Raw genomic sequence first — 18,246 nt, forward strand, 5'->3', positions numbered from 1 at the left:
TATTTCTCTCTTTGCCCTTATTTGAGTGCCTGGCAGATAGGGGGAATTCAATAAAATATTAATTGAAACACTGAATGAATGGTTGAATGGTTGAAGTAACCTTGTATGTGATAACCAGTCATTGAATTCTCACTTTATTTTTTAATGTTCTCACAATACTTCCAATTTGTCTTTCTAAAACATTCTGAACAATTTATTCTTCCACTTCTCCTAAGACTGCCTAATACCAGTTGGAGGTCAAATACACAAATATAGAAAGTTAGGTATAATATGCAAAGTTATTGCAGTTACAGATATATCCATATGCAGTGCCCCCTTCCATTTTCCCCTGCAGTCTGATTCTAGCCATGATAAAGTATACTATTCACCATTCCCAAATTCTCTTGCTTTTTTGTGTACATTTTTTTTCTAATCATACTGCCTTTTCATCTGACTAAAGAGAAGCAGTGACATAGAGTATGGGCACCCTTGTTCTGGAGTCAGCCTCAGTTCTATATGAGCTATATGGCCTTGGGCAAGCTCCTTAATCTCTCGATAGTCAGTTTCCTCATGCACAAAAGTTGGGAACAATAACAGTACACACCTTGCTGGGTTATTGTGAGAATTAAAGAAATTAATCCATGTAAAATGCTTGGGATAGTAGCTGGCATGTAGTGTGTGCATAACTTTAACTGTTGTTAATAATAATTTCCCCAAATTTTGTAAATTAATATCACTTTTAACTGTTGTTAATAATAATTGCCCCAAATTTTGTAACTTAATATCACTTTTACATTGCTTATAGCACCAGAGATGAGTAGAACAGTAGCCTTTTCTGTTTATCTGAAAGGGAGTTATACACCACCTGAGTTGGAAGGAAATGCTGTTGTCTCATATTCCAGACCATCAGGTAAACTCACAGTTGTTTACAGATTTATAAGCCTAATTACTCCTTTTAAATTGTTGGAGTTATGAGTTAAATGTTTAAGATTGAAAAATGCATGTAAATATGACTAAATGGAAAAATATTCTTTCCTAGTGTTAAATAAAATTGTATATCTAAATTACTTGTATGTGTTATGAATTATTAGAGATTCATCTATTTATCTGATTTCCGCATATAATGTTTGATTCTGTCTTAATTAATAGCAAATATATTTTTATTCACACTAGAAGAATGGTATTAGACTTCACTTATTTGAACCAAGGAGAAAAGCCTAGTCTGAATCAGTGAAAAGGACTATTATGGATTGCTTTAATATAAAGCAGTATTCAGAATTTTAGACACTATTTTAGTGAATAAATAAAACTTTTTAATGGGGTACATGTTAAAATATTTAAGAACAGACTTACTAAAATTTGACCTGTAGTTTGTCAAGGAACTCATTTTAAATTGAAAAAGTTATCTTCAGTTAAGATTCAGTTAGTGTAAATTTCATCTTTGTTTTGTCAAATTTTATAGTGTGTTTTTCCCTGTACAGTGGATTTTTCATATTAACTGTTTGACAGCTTGTTTATTGGTAGGATATGAATAATTAGTCATTGCTTTTTAAAAAATGTTTTAACATAGTGTAACTGATAATAGCATGTTTTAGCATTTGCATTTTTTAAACATTTCTTATAGTTTTTTTTAGTTCTAAAAGTTTTAGAGATGCATCAATTATCTTTTTCTTCTCTACTGATGTCCGCTTTGCTTATTTAGCAATGTTTTAAAATAATTATAGTTTAAAAAAATAATTATAGTTTTAATTTTGTCTAAGTGAATTTTCTGGCTTATCCAGTGACAACTCTATATTCTGAAGTGATTTTATAACTTTGATACATGTTTTCAAAATCTATTCTGCTTTGTAAGTTATTTTGCTTTAAGTTGTTAAAAAATTAATTATTAGTCAAAGTTGACCAGTTTAATCATTTATTATATTTTCAAAATTTGGGGTTATGTAAATATTTTATGTATAAATGACCTTGAGAAAGCTGGCTTCATTAAGAAATATAAAACTTCCAGAAAGGCATCAAAGAGTGATAGACTTTTTTAGTTGGATATTTCTGGAAAGGACATTAAAAGTTTTAAAATTATTTTAATTTTGAGTTGTGAAATAAAAAAGAGAAATATTTGGCTAAAATCTCTGGATAGTTTATCATTAATTGAGCATCTCACTAATAATGGAATTTTTACACTTTTTAATCCTTGTTACAGTTCAAATATGTATTGTAGACACTGTTGACGCCTTAATTCAACTAAATATTTAATTGTTTTCAGGGAAAGGAGTGACACTAGTTGAAAATGATTTAAAGTAGAGAAATGGGTTGTGTAGGTGGATAAAATGCTTTACAAATACATTATAAAGTTGTAAAATCAGTCTGTGAGCTTATGGTTACACATATCATTTTTAACGATTAGGCTTTTCTATAGACAGAATTTAAAAGATTATAAATTATTGCTAAACCAAAGAGCATAGCATTAATTAGTTGAAAGTTAATTAGAAATTAAAATGTAAGAAAAGTTTATAAAAGTAAAAGAATACCAAGACAAGCCAAAAACAAAAACCAAAAGACATTAGTCCACAGTGTACCTATTGACTGAAATGATAATATAAGTGAGAGAAACTAGAAATATTGTGTATTTGGCCTTGCACTCAAATTTTTTCCAACAATTCTTTAATCCTCTTGATGTCATTTACATATTGAGTCTGGTTTGCTCTTTGTCTAGATCATATACCTTATCTCTGTTTGTGTGTGTGTGTGTGTGTTTCCACATTTACACTGGAGTACAAGCTGCGTGGACTTCTGAGAATGGATTTGTAGATATATTGTTAGATTTCATGTTATACTCTTCAGTTGTGAATTGATTTATTTATGTTGGGGGGCCATTTAAATCATCTAAGAGAACCTTGAAAATTTCAATGTATATTTTTAAGCAAATGTGTATTAAGTTTGTACTGTAATTTGGCCACAAATAATTTGTTGCATTCTTTCTCCCCTGCCCTTTTCTGCATCGCCTCTGGTGGATAGATCGAAATCCTGATGGTAAGTGAAAAGAATTTAGAACAAGATGAATTTCAGAACTGAAAATTGGTCAGTGAATTGAACTGGTATTATACCATGAACAAACTATTTTTACAGACTGCTGTTTTAACTATAGAAACCTGTTTAGGATGATTCAGTGCCTTTATCTGGCTATGGAGAGGATCAGAAATGTTTCCTCTCATAGAAACTTGTCATTCGTTATTAGTTGTTTCAGAGTTCTGAGAAAGAATAAAGCTCCATGACTTTATTGAAAAAAAAAAATCAGAAGTTTCATTGACCACTTATAAGTAAGTCATTGGTGATTTGTAGATATATTGTTAGATTTCATGTTATACTCTTCAGTTGTGAATTGATTTATTTATGTTTTACTTATATGACTGATATGTATGATATATGACTGATATATGACTGATATGGTGATTTACTTATATGCTCTATCTTATTTTACTTAAAGGAAGAATAAGGAAAAAATGGTGTTCGTCACTGAATTCTAATTGTTTTATTTTTCTTTCTTTCTATTTTTAATTGATTGAGGGATGGGATTAAGCGGTCAAGGTGTAAACAAGGGTATAGGGAAAGGATAGGCCATGTGGGGTCTTTTTGATCATATTTGTGATTTTTTTTTGTTTTTTGTTTTTAAAGATTTTATTTATTATTCATGACAGAGAGAGAGAGAGAGATTGAGGGGCAGAGACACAGGCAGAGGGAGAAGCAGGCTCCATGCCGGGAGCCCGACATGGGACTCGATCCCGGGTCTCCAGGATCGCGCCCTGGGCCAAAGGCAGCGCTAAACCGCTGAGCCACCCAGGCTGTCCATGTTTGTGATTTTGGTGTGTATTCTGTGATCAAAGGGCAGCCACTAAATGGTTTTAAGTATGTCATGAAGTGCATGGATGTGAACATGCACACACACATGCTTTTGCCCCTGTATATGACAGGAATAGATTTGTGTTTTGGAAAGATTACTCTCACTGCAGTGTGAAGAACTGGTTTTGAAGGAAAGCCAAATTACCTGTCAGAAGGGCAGCTGGAGGTTATGGCAGTGGAGTGGAGGAGAGGCAATAGAGATGTGTCTGAGACCTATTTAGGCTTCAGCTCATTAGTAATGAGCACACCTATTGCACAGGTCTTGAGATCTGAGTATCATCTCTAGTCAAAGGGATCAGGGTTCTTAGAGAAAAGGCTGTTTCCAGGTCTGGAGAAGGGAAAATAAGAGAGCCTATCCTATATTGTTGGGTCAGAAAGCAAAGAAGTGGTTAAGAAATGATAGCAGTACATCAAAATGATTCAGAAGCCAGTGAAGGAGTTTCCACTGGATAGATATGGGACATTTTGAGCATCAAAATCATAATAGTAATGTATTATAATATGCTGAAGACAAATAAAATCTGTGAGTATAGTCATAAAATAAAGGTATGTATAGAGGGAAAACTCTACAAGAGGATGTCAGCTAATAAATGTAGAATGAGTAATAGAATTAGAGAATCATTATTTTGCAAAACCTGTGCAATAGTTAGTTCAGGCAAGATTTGTCAGTGGACACTAAATTCATTGGAATAATAGAATATTCCATCTCAAAACATACTCCATAGATTACTTTTTAATTGCAAAGAGAACACAATTTCTTTACAGGATTGTTTTCATAATACTACTGTAATCAAACGATCAATGTTAGCATCATTAATATCAGAATACTGACATTATATACTTTCTGTACTGATGTGCATATCTTTTGAGACATACAAATTGTCTTTTATAAATGTCTGTTATGTTTTCTAAATTGTCTGTTTTCTGTATGTCCAAATAGATCCACTGCTTTCTCTGGTCAGAACACCATGAATACTTATTCTGTGGGCTTATTTCTTATCTTGTTTAAAATTTGTGGGGCAGTTCATCAAAGTTCTCATCCCTTAAACTTGCCTGGGTCAATGATGACTGTTACCTATTGTATTTTTCCCAAATCCTTTATTTATGACTCTGCTGTAATACCTATCATAATATGAATTTTGTTAAGTTGGTTCCTTAGGTTTCCCTAGTAGACTTTGGGCTCTTTGAGAGCAGGGTTCAAGTACTCATTGTTGAATTGTGCGATATCTAGGTAGATGACAGGCACTTAGAGTATATCCTGCTTCGATTATTTTTCCTCCCAGACACAGACTTAAGTGGTGGTTTATCTCTGCTTATTAGATATTTTAAGATAAATATTAGATGACAATATTAATTAGTAATAAATAAAATACTTAAAAACAATGGCAGTAATTTACTCATCCAGTTTAGATAATGCCAACCACCCGAGTTGCATTGTATCTGGGAGGTGAAAATATATTCATATGAGAAACATTTTAATAGGAGTTAAGTGTTTAGCTTAATAACATGAAATATACTTGTCAAATTAGGATTTGGGTTATTAAAAATGACTATTAATAATAAATGTTTACATTTTACTTGGCAAGATTGGATCTAGCTGGTAAGATTTTATACTGACTTTTGTAAAATACCATATTATTTAAATGATTTAACTTCAAAAAAATTAGTAAAGGTTATTATTGAAAGGAATTTACTCCTTCTTACTGTAAATTCAGCCCAAACCAAGAGAAAAAATCACAATACATGGAAATTTTAGTATTTCAATACAAAGCTAATAATCTCTTATGATATGTTTTAAAATTATAATTAAGCTTTAGAGAGTAGAGTTGAAATATTCAGCTTCACCTAGTTGGCAAGGTTAAATAATATGTTGCCACTTAGATCTTAACTTACACACAAGGCTTCAAATTTCAAAGACTGGTCCATTTTATTGGCCTGATCTGTTCAGGCTCTTTGCAGATAAGCAGTCCTGCTTTTACATGTGGAAAAAAAGAAGCAAAGGAGATTTTATGTTGTCCCATAAGAGTTAGTCTCCATTATGTCTGCATTAAAGTTACATGACATGGGCAGTGTAAAACATGACTGCAGATGGGGCACAGTACGTAGCCAGACATAACAGGAAGGGATCAAGGAAGTTCTGGCTCCCAGACATTGCTACTGCTTTGGGGTTCCTTGTTTTCAATATGAAATGACTCTAGCAGGCCCCTGGAAAGAGTTCTGAAGGCATTATATAGATGTGTAATATATATAGTTATTCTACTCTGATATATATGTTCTTTTTTACTTTTTTTCCCCCCAAAGCACATTTTGGCATCCCTCTTGACAGGGATACTAGGCTCCTGGGTGTGCCAGGTGTAATTAGAATTCTCTTCTTGGAGAAATTGTTCTGTCAAGAGTGGTTTTGATGTGAATTTTCTCTCTAAGTGTTAAATAATTTTGTGATTAATTGCACCAGAGTAGTTGCGACTATTCATTTCCTCTGTTAGGCTAGAAAGGGAAGTGTCTGAAGGAGAGGTGATTATATTTGATAAAAAACTGCAGAACAAAGTCAGTCTGATGAATGAGTAGGCCAATATTTGAGTATTAATAAATGACCTTTTTTTCCCCTCAGTAATAACACTCAGAGAGTTATTTGAATGAGCCAGATATAGAGACTGTTTTGCCAACTACATAGAGAAAATATCACTGATGGTAGGAAAAATTGGGACCAATTAGACTTTCAAGTAAATTGAAAGCTATTGTAGTAGAAAATTTGAAAATTAAATACATGTAATTCTTTCCTTCCTTATTATAGGCACATACATGCATGTATTCACACATACCTCTCTACCTCTGGCTTCAGGTTTTTAGATGCAATCACAGCCTGAAGAGTAAATTGGTAGCTAAATTTACATTTCAGGCTTTTCAAGAAAGTGTAAAGCTCAATAAAAATGTGTCTCTGATAAACCCCTTTAAATAGTGGAGATTGTATTTTAAAAGACTGGGGTTTTAATTTAAAAATGTGTCTCTGATAAACCCCTTTAAATAGTGGAGATTGTATTTTAAAAGACTGGGGTTTTAATTTAATGGGAAGTAGTATTAAATACTGGCATTGTAGTTTTTCTTCTTGAAGAAATGGTTTCCTTAAACTGGTTTCTGAAGGATTTCATATTCTTTTTCCTCCAATGGTAAAGCTTTTTTAAGCTGCTAGCATATAAAAAAATAGCCATAAAAAAGCTGCTAGCATATAAAAAAATAGCCATAATCATTTTATTAAGTATAAGTGTCATCATTTTTCAAAATAATGTTTTCCAAATGTCCTATGAAACACGTTTACAGTACCTGGAGAGAAAAGAAATTCTGGAGGGTTTCTACAAATCTTAGCAACTGCTGACCATTGCCCTAGTGTGTGATACTGTCACTAACTGACCTGAGTTGTGAATTGAGTTACACTGTATTTCCCTTCTTGCATTCATTAGTTCTTGCTATCCATTTGTTTCAATTTCTGAAAACCTACATATACCACCAGTTTCTTAGCTCTAGGTTCTTGGAGATTTAGGATAATAATCTTCAAATATATAGACTCAGTAACATAAGGCCAGTGTTGTTGATTGTGATTATTATTATTTTTTTTACCACCAACTCAAGCATTATCTATCTGATCTAGGTGAAGTAGAGCCACAGTTTTTAGCAATATAGTTTTATTTATTTATTTTAAAAATATTTTATTTATTCATGAGAGACACACAGAGAGAGGCAGAGACATGGGCAGAGGGAGAAGCAGGCTCCCTGCAGGGAGCCTTATGTGGGACTTGATCCTGGGACCTTGGATCATGCCCTGGGCCAAAGGCAGACGCTCAACCGCTGAGCCATCCAGGCGTCCCAGCAGTATAGTTTTAGAAGGACATTTACAGTCAGATTTTGTTTGAACACTTAGCTTAGACTTTGGTTGAAAGTGTATCGAAGGTAGCTTCTCTGTGCATTTACAGAATTGTCAAAAGATGAAGGATTTTTTTCCATTACTACATTCATTAAAAATGAAGGACATGGAAAAAGGTTTTAGTTTACTTGTTCTTTCCAGGCTGCATCTATTAATTGAGACTGTAATTTATATATTGTAGAGGAAACATATTAGTAGGTATATTTCCATAATTTGGGGATATATAGGCTATACGAAGTTAGAAAAAATAATGCTTTGCAATATTTTTTATGGTGATATTGATCGTTGTGGTTTGGACAGTAGCTTAGATCATGTTACCATAATATTTTGAATCAAAACATTTCATCATTGTAAAGTACAAATACACATGCCTCTAAAACCTCACAGAATGTCAGGCAATAATGTCTTGGGACTTTTCTAAAGAGACACCAGTTATAATTTGCATCTAGGTTTCAAGGAGAAGTGAATTTAACATCTGTTGGTTATGAGCAAAAAAATGAGCTATGTAAAATTTAATGGATAATAGATTATGTTGAAGAGAATCACAAATATGCTCCACATGCTCTGAAAAAGTATTTAATTGACCTCATATATCAATATACTTGCCATTGTTGATGATCATTCATTATCCTAGTGAATAAGTACTTCTGGAAAGTGTACTTCCAGCTTGGATATCGAGTAAGCTGTACAATTCCAATTGGCATTAACAGAATATATCACTAATTCTAGGGATCCTGCTTTGGGATATGTCCCCAAACTTTAGCTGCTTCTGCTTTTGCTATCTTTAAGTTGCTCACTGACTTCACTATAAAGAAATAAAGGGTTTTAACTATAATGATTAATAAATGTCAATTAGATTAAGAAAAAAAAAAGAAATAAGGGAATTAATGTGTGGATATATCAAATAGAGTAGAATATTTTGAGTTTTTCATTTCTCTACAACAATATACTAAGGTAGAGGTTTCAATATATTACCTTTTATCTTACCAATTAAAGGTGGAATCCTAGAATAAAAAGAGAGAAAACTAAAGTTGTAGAATTGCTTTTCTAGATTTATAAGTAGAGAACTTAATTTGCTTTGGTTTCAATTTCATTCTTTGTAAAAATATTGAAAGGAATGATCTTAAAAACTTTTAATTTTGACATAAAACTCTTCATTGTTATTTATTTACCTATTTGAATATGCCTGTAAATGTACTGAAAAAAATTCATTTGAATGACCATTTAATACTTTCAAAAGGGATATGTAAAGTTTAATGCATGGAGAAAAATTTAATTTATATGAAACTAATTTCTTAATATGGAAATGATATGAAATTCAGTAGAACTTCACTAGAACAAATTCTGCTTTTGTACTTATAATTTATTGTAGATTTTTAATTGTAATTTGAATCTTCAATAAGTAAAAATAGCTAAAGATTTAAATTTTTTGGTGGTAGAAAAAATATTAGATAAAGTCATATAACATCTTCCTGATACAGATTTGCTCATTTAGCTGATAGTCTTGGATTGAGGGTAGAACTATTAAGGTCTTAGTTTAAAGGCAGTTCAGTAATTGAGTATAAAACTAAATATACTGTTTTGTATAGTGTTCAACTGTGATGATTTTTGAAATATGCTGTTAGAGTAAAGCCTACACTCTTTTTTTTAGGATTTTATTTTTGTCTTGAACTCTTTGGCAATAATTTTAAAAATGTATTATAATAATACTTTATAGTTTTTTCAGTTATGCTAAATGAAATGGACAGGAGCAAACTTTTAAACTAAGATGTATTGCTACTCAAACTGTTAATATAGTTCAGTTTTTTGTTCAAATTTTCTGTCAAATCTATGAATCTACATTTTTCTCTTTTTATTTCAGGCATTCCTCGGGTTATCCAATGTAAATTTAGACTTCCTCTGAAATTAATCTGTCTACCAGGTCAGCCTTCAAAAACTGCAAGCCACAAACTAACTATTGATACCAACAAATCTCCAGTTAGTCTTCTCAGTCTCTTTCCAGGTAGGACTTTTGAAGTAACATGCCTGTAACATCAGAAATGTTAAGAATTCAGAATGGAATCCTTCATCAGCAGGTAATGATAGGGTAATTATCAGATAATTGTTAAGTCAGAATATAAAAATGCCTCAAAGATTTTTCTCTCTTGTTTGCCTGTTCAAAGGCAAATAGCTTATATCAACAAGGTAATAAGGTATACCTTTTAAGTTTGATTGAAATTATTATAATCATTATTTTGCTTCAGTATTCAGAAATGAAAACATCAAATGTTTCTTTTTAGACTGTGGAATTTTTTGCTTGGAATGTAAATATTTATTATTCATCTTTATTTTAGGTTTTTGACTATGTACCTTTTTAAAGTATATTCTATGCCCGTAAAAAGTAATCTCATAAGTAGATGCTCTTTGTGGTTTTGCTTTCTCCATCAGCTGGAGGGGGCGATTGTTCAGTTCTCTGGCTCTGATCCTTTAGAAAGGGCTTCGTATATAAAGCTTGAATATCACAGTGAATTTGGGGTAATTTGTGAAGGTGTGACTTTCTCCAGGTGTCAGCTTTTCTTTATGAGTAGCTTAGAAAAGAGAGGTGTTGATTGGATAAGACATCTTTAGTAGCCAGGTTTCTAATGTGTAGCATCTATTAACTTTACTGTGTTGGGGTGGAATTAAAAAAAAAATCTTGGAATTAAATCAGCCTTTTTAAATCCCTCATTAAAAATTGGCACTGTTGACTATGATATGCATCCTCACTCTGGCATTAGTGGATAGGATTTAGAATACAAAGAGTATTTTATTTTCCACAAGGTTTAGAAATTTATGGTAAGTCAACTTTTGTGTTATTAACTACTTAAAGTGTTTAAAATTTATTTTTCATTAATTTGAAGTATTTAAAAAGCTTTATTTATATCTAGCTCAATGAAAAATCTCCAAAGTTAAATACTCTTTATTACAATTAATCTGTTCTGTAGTTTTAATTGAATTTGGATACACACACACATTGTTAGCAATGTTTTGTAATGTTTGGTGTCTTTATCTTTTCCCTTCCCTTCTCTGAGAAAGTTTTCTCAGAAAACATCTGGGTTATAAAAAGGCAGAAAGAGTCACTATCCTTACAACATCTTATGCAAATGTATTAGTTCCTTGGGTCCCCTATACTGTCCTGGGAATATTTGGAAATTGCATGTTGGACTCTGAGTTTATTGGTACCTTTGAAAAATGTTTAAGACCCTGGCTTCTGAGTTGGTGATCTTTACTGTGGGTGGATGAAAACCCACAGAGATTGAATAAAAATGGATGCTTTTAACCAGAGAGGTAATCTCTGTAAGATATAGATTAGATGGGAAGAACTAAGGAAAGCTTAGATAACTCATCCATTTTCCTACTGATTTTGGGCTAATTGTTTTAGTGTCACAGATTATTTTAGGCTTAGCAGCATATATTTGCTTCTTACTCACTTAAGAAATGGGACTCAATGACAAGTTTTAGAAAAATTTCCCCAAGATCCAATGTGTATGATTTAGCAGGTTCTATTTTGGAGTTCTTGGATGTGTATTCATATTGGACATGATGGAATCCTGTAATTATTTAAAATAAGTACTCTTGGTACTTTTCCACCTTTTACTTCTTGAGATTGCTTTTCCCTCTTGATGTATATAAGACTTTGTATGTTGATGTCAAGTAAACTTGCTATTGCAAATTATTTTTTAACTGAAGTAAACAAAATTGATGATCTTCATAGAGAAAAAATAAAGCTAGCTGTAAGCTACATCTCTCCCTATTTATTTATTTCAGTTCTTTGTTCTGAGCAAATATAGGTGTATTTAAAATAACTTTTAATTTTTCTTATTACAAAAGAAATGTGAAATTTGAAAATGGACAACCAAAAGGAAAAACAAAAATTCCTGGTAATTCTACCATCCAGCAATGTCTGCTTATGTTCATTACATTTTCCTAATCATTATAAAAAATATCTTTCATTACCCCCAAAGGATTTTACTTTGCATAATGCTGTGAAATGTCTTTCTATATAATTAGATATTTTATTACATGATTTTAAGGATTGCATAGTATTCTATCATAAATCCATGCTATAAGATCATTTGGCCGGCATTGTTTTTTTTTTTTCAGCGTTATTTTTTTGACATAAATATTATTTTCAGTTTGTTAATATTGTAAATATATTGTAGCAGTACTTCTCCAAATTTATTATTTCTTTGATGAATATCTAAAAGTGGAATTATAGAGTGAAGTAAAGGATAAGAGTATTTTAAAAGCTTCTGAAAATATGTCAAACTGACTAAGCAAAGGGCCCTATCAGTTACCCTATCAGCAGTATTCAAATAGAGGTATCTAGTACCCCAAATCCTTGCCTTTAGAGAATATTATAATTATAAAAAGCTTTAATATGCTTAATGGCTATATATTTACTTATATATATATATAGATATCTGGAGTGCTATTGGCTAAATGTTTCTTAAGTACTAAAGATACAGATATAGGGCAGCCCTGGTGGCGCAGCGGTATAGTGCCGCCTGCAGCCCAGGGCGTGATCTGGAGACCCTGGATCGAGTCCCATGTCAGGTTCTCTGCATGGAGCCTGCCTCTCCCTCTGCCTGTGTCTCTGCCTCTCTCTCTCTGCATCTCTATGAATAAATAAATAAAATCTTAAAAAAATAAATATACAGATATAATACATACATATATATGTATGTATATATATGTGTTTGTATATATAGATATATATTCTCCCCACCCTACATATAAAGTGAGGTCCAGAAATGGGCAGTGGAATCTGGTGTAGTGGTTTATGAATGTTATCAAAGACCCGCTTTTTTCTTTCTTTGCACTGTGCCTTCTCTAGTGTGTTGATTGGCCCATGACCATAAACTGCTTCCAATTCAGTCATCATAACTGATTACAAGTCAGGAGGTAAAGAAAAGAGACAGCTATAACAACGACTATAACTTTTATCAGAAAGGCATGTTTCCATAATCTTAGGAAATTTCTACTGGGGTCTCAATAACCACAATAGTGTTGCATAGCCTCCTGTAGCTGTAAAGGAGACTGGGAACTAATAGACAGGGACTAAGGGAAAAGGGGAATAGATGTTAAATTAGCTGACATTCAGAATATGCTGTGATACCAGTAATTTTACACAAAAACTTTACTTACATGGAATAACAAATAGCATGCCATTTATGCTACTCAAATATATGGTTATCTTTCTTTGTTAATAAATTTATATTTTAATGATACACAATATTCCTTTGTTTGGAGTTACCATGTATATAGTTTTTTTTTTTAATTTTGTACTTCTCCATTTCTCTTTAGAGATTCTTTGAAGACAAATGACTGAGTTAAAGAGTATGCATACTTGAAAACTTTATTTAAATGCCATCCTTCCTTCCAGTATAACCATATCAGGTTATGTGACCAATATCATGGTTCATACTAAGGGTAGCAGATGGATTTTAGAAATTTTTGACATAGTTGGTTGAAAAATGACATTTGCATTTCTAAATTATTAACATACATTTTGTAATTTTCATTAACTACTTGTATTTTTTTTACTTTTATTCTTTTTTAACATATAAGGTTTACATTTATACATAGTAAAATTTAAGATTTAATTATGTTAATTGCTTTCTTTATAGTTTCAAGTATTGTGTTGTGCTTAGAATGGCCCCTATTTATTAAGATTAAAAGATACTTCGTTATATTTTCTTCTGGTACATTTTAATATACTATTTAATTCTCAAACATATCTCTAGTATATATTTTTTGCTTAAAAAATAAAAACTTGGGCACCTAGGTGGCTCAGTGGTTGAGTGCCTTTGGCTCAGGTTATGATCCTAGGGTCCTAGAATTGAGTCCTATGTCGAGCTCCCCATAGGGAGCCTGCTTCTCCCTCTGCCTGTGTCTCTGCCTCTCTCTCTCTCTCTCTCTCTCTCTCTCTCTGTCTCTCATTAAATAAATAAAATCTAAAAAAACCCCAAACTTTATTGGGGGGTATATAGGTGGCTCAGTTGGTTAAGTGACTCTTGGTTTTGGCTCAGCCCACCTGGGGCTCCACTCTGAAGTCTGCTTGAGATTCTTTCCTGTTCCCTTTCCCTCTCCCTCTGCTCTTACCGCTCCCCCCTTGCACTCAGTCTCTCTCTCAACTATATAAATAAATAAAATCTTAAAAAAAACTTTATTGGATAATAACTTCTATACAAATGTTTAAAGTATACAGTTTGATAAGTTTGGATGTTTGTATGTACCTGTGAAACCATATTCACAGTTACAGTGCTGAAATATCCATCACCTCAAAAAGTTTTCTTTTACTTCATTATAACCCCTTAACCTTCATTCCCAGGCAACCACTGGTTTGCTTTTTGTCACTATAGATTGTTTTGCATTTTCTGGAATTTTATAAGATGGCATTATTCAGCATGTACTCATTTTTTGTCTTTCTCAGTCATTTATCAGATTAAATGAATTGCAGATATTTTCTCCAAGTTTGTGAGACATCCTTTCATTCTTGTAATAGTGTCTTTGGAAGAGCAGAAGTTCTTCATTTTAATAAAGCCTAATTTATCAATTTTTTTCTTTTATAAATCTTGATTCTAACATTGTATCTAAGAAATCTTTCCCTAACTCAATTGTAAAAAATTTTTCTTGTATGTTTTTTTCTAGGAGTTTTCTAAATTTACATTTAGATCTCTTTTTCATTTTGAGTTGGTATTTATGTATGGTGTGAGATATGGATAAAATTCTTGTTTTTACATATGAGCATCTAATATTCCAGCACTACTTTTGAAAGGACTATCCTTTTTCAGTGGATTGCCTTTGCAACTTGTTGAAAATCATCTGACTATGTATAATAGGGCTATATAAGTCATCTGAAAAACTATATGTATTTCTACTCTCTTCAGTTTATTCCATTGATCTGTTTGTCTTAGCCCGCCAGTATTGCTATATATCAATAGCATAATGTCTTAATTACTATCAATATGTGTATCCAGAAGTCAGGGAGTATAATTTCTTCAACTTCATTCTTCAATTTTCAGTGTTCTCTTGGATATTCTAGATCCTTTGCATTTTCATATGAATCTTAGAATCCATTTACCAGTTTTTAAAAAAATTCCTGTTGGGATTTTGATTGGAATTGGGATTGCATTAAGTATGTTGATCAATTTGGGGAGAAAGAGCATTTAACAATATTGGGCATGGCAAAATTTACTCTTTTATTCTAGTTTCTTAGGATGAAAGTAGAGACCTTCATTTATTTAGGGCTTACTTCATTTTTCTCAATGAGGGTTTCTAGTTTTCAATGTACAGGTCTTAGAAATCTTTTGTCAGATTTATCCCTAAGTATTTAATATATTTTGATGCTATTCCAAGTTATATTGTTTTATTTCAGTTTCAAATAGTGCTTTTCTAGGACAGGCATACCTCATTTTATTGTGCTTTGAATTATTGTGCTTTGCAGATATTGCCTTTTTTACAAATTGAAAGTTTGTGGCAACCCTGGGTCAAGCAGGTCTATTGGCACTATTTTTCCAACAGTATTTGCACACTTCATGTCTCTGTGTCACATTTTGTGAATGAAAATTTTTATTATATTTATTATGATGATGTATGATCAGTGATCTTTGATGTTACTATTATAGTAACTATGAAGCACACCTATATAAGATGGTAAACTTAATTGATAATGTTGTGTGTTTTCTGACTGGCCATTCCCCTGTCTCTGTGTCTTTCCTCAGGTCTACCTATTTCATGAGACATAGCAGCATTTAAATGAGGAATTTTAATAACCCTACAATGGCCTCTACATGTTCAAGTGAAAGAGTCTCATGTCTCTCACTTTAAACCAAAAATCAGAAATGATTAAGCTTAAGGAGGAAGGCAGTCACAAAAGCAGAGATAGGTCAAAAGCTAGGCCTTTTGCACCAAATGGGTAGCTACGTTGTGAATGCAAAGGAAAAGTTCTTGAAGGAAAATTAAAAGTCTACTTCAGTAAATACATGAATGATAAGAAAATGAAACATCTTTATTGCTGGTATGGAGAAACTCTGAGTGGTCTGGATAGAGGATCAAACCAGCTATAACATTCCCATAAGCCAAAACTTAATCTGGGGCAAGTTAACCCTCTTCCATTCTATGAAGGCTGAGAGAGATGAGGGGCAGCAGAAGAAAAGTTTGATTTAGCAGAGGTTAGTTCATGAGATTTAAGGAAAGAAGTCATCTCCATAATATATATATGTGCAAAGTGGAAGCAGCAAGGGCTGATGTAGAACTGCAGCAAGTTTTCCAGAAGAACTAGCTAAGATAATTAATAAAGGGGGCTATACTAAACAAGTGATTTTCAGTGTAGATGAGACAGCCTTCTATTGGACAAAGATGTCATCTAGGACTTTTATAGCTAGAGAGGAGAAGTCAGTGCCTGGCTTCAAAGTTTCATAAGACAGGCTGACTCTTGTTCGGGGCTAATGCACCTAGTGATTAAGTTGAAGCCAGTGTTTACTTACTGTTCCAAAGATCCTAAGAATTCTGCTAAGTCTACTGTACCTGTGTTCTATGGATGGAACAAAAAAGCCTGGATGACAGCACATCTCTTTACAACATAGTTAACTTAATATTTTAAGCCCACTGTTGAGAACTGCTCAGAAAAAAGCCCACTGTTGAGAACTGCTCAGAAAAAAATTCCTTTGAAAAAATATTACTGCTTATTGACAGTGTAACTGGTCACCCAAGAGCTCTAATGGAGATGGACAATGAGATTAATATTTTTTTGTGCCTAAAACAATATTTGTTCTACAGCCATCAATCAAAGAGTCCTTTCACCTTTCAAGTCTTCTTATTTAAAAAAATACATTTCTTGGGGCACATGGGTAGCTCAGTTGGTTAGCGTCTACCTTTTGCTCAGTGTCCTGGGATCAGTCCCCACATCAGGCTCCCTGCTCAGTGGGGAGTCTGCTTCTACCTCCCCCTGCTCATGTGCTTTCTCATTCTCTCTCTCTCCATTTCTCTCCCTCCCTTCCTCTTTCTCAAATAAATAAATAAAATCTTTTTTTAAAAAAAGTAAAGAAAAATACATTTCTTAAGGCTGTAGCTGCTATAGAGAGTGATTTCTCTGATGGATCTGGGAGAAGTTGAAAACCTTCTGGAAAGAATTCACTATTCCAGAACAATTATGATACTTATAAAGAGGTCAAGATACCGACTTGAGCAGCAGTTTAGAACAAGTTGATTCCAGCCCTCATGGGTGACTTGCAGAGGTTCAAGACTTCAATGGAGAAAGTAACTGCATATGTAGTAGTAATAGCAAGAGAAAACTAGAATTAGAAGTGGAGCCTGAAGATGTGGCTGAATTGTGGCAATCTCAAATAAAGAGATCATAAGGGATGAAAAGTTGCTTCTTATTGATTAGCAAAGAAAGTGGTTTCTTGAGATGGAATCTGTTCCTGGTGAAGATGTTGTGAAGATTGTTGAAATGATAACAAAGGATTTAAAATATTACACAAAATTACTTGATAAAGCGGAGAGAGAGTTTGAGAGGATTGACTCCAATTTGAAAGAAATTCTATTGTGGGTAAAAATTCTATCAAGCAACATCACATGCTACAGAGAAATCTTTTGTGAAAGGATGTGACAGCCTTCATTGTTGTCTTTTTAAGAAATTGTCACAGCTGTCCAAACCTTCAGCAACCTGGTTGGTCAGTCAACAGCCATCAACACTGAGGCAAGACCCTCCACCAGCAGAAAGTCACAACTTGTTAAAAGCTCAAATGATGTTTAGCATTTTTTAGCAATCAAATATTTTTAATTAAGGTATATACATTGTGTTTTTAGACATAATGTTATTGCACAATTAGTAGGCTATAGTATATAAATTTTATATACTTTCAAAAATTTCATTTGACTTGCTTTATTGCAATATTCTGTGTACTATGGTGGTTTGGAACCAGGCCCACAGTATCTGTGAGATATGCCTATACATAGGAACACAACTGGTTTTTGTGTATCGATCTTGTATCATGCAACACATTGTTTAGGGTCCTACTAGCCTTTTTGTATATTTATTCAGATTTTCTGCATAAAGCTTGTTATCTGCAAATGAAAACAATTTTACTTCTTCCTTTCCAATCTAGAGATTCTCTTTGTTTCTTGCTAGCTTTTTATCTTGGCTAGAACCTTTGGGACAATGTTGAATAGAAATGGCAAGACTGGATATTCAGGCTTTCACCATTAAGTGTGTTTAAAAGCTGTTCTACATCATTTGAGGAAGTTCCCTTCTATACCAAGTTTGCTGAAAGTTTGTTTTATATTGTTTTTTTCAATGCTTTTTCTGCATCATTTGAGATATTTATATCACTTTCTTCTTTAGGCTGTTTATAGGTGGATTACACTGATACATTTTTTTGACTTTTAAAATTAAAAAAAATTATTTTATTTTTATTTTTTAAAGATCC

At 32.7% G+C, this 18,246-nt stretch overlaps 1 protein-coding gene across 16 annotated transcripts in view; it reads left to right on the forward strand.

The window, feature by feature from the left end:
- BBS9 (Bardet-Biedl syndrome 9) overlaps window positions 1-18,246 on the forward strand; it is a 433,010-nt gene that overhangs the window by 195,767 nt on the left and 218,997 nt on the right. For 15 of the 16 annotated variants that reach the window (XR_012002751.1, XR_003238169.2, XR_012002752.1 and 12 more), the window contains 3 exons: window positions 785-889; window positions 2,992-3,006; window positions 9,654-9,794. Coding sequence is in view for 13 of the 16 variants with exons in the window: in XM_072764704.1 (XP_072620805.1) it covers window positions 785-889; window positions 2,992-3,006; window positions 9,654-9,794 (261 nt within the window). In the remaining 3 variants the exon portion in view is untranslated. The remainder of the gene's footprint in view (window positions 1-784; window positions 890-2,991; window positions 3,007-9,653; window positions 9,795-18,246) is intronic. The other variant, XM_026019107.2, reaches the window with a different exon arrangement.

This window comes from Vulpes vulpes, chromosome 7 (assembly GCF_048418805.1).
Source record: "Vulpes vulpes isolate BD-2025 chromosome 7, VulVul3, whole genome shotgun sequence".
Taxonomy (NCBI): domain Eukaryota; kingdom Metazoa; phylum Chordata; class Mammalia; order Carnivora; family Canidae; genus Vulpes; species Vulpes vulpes.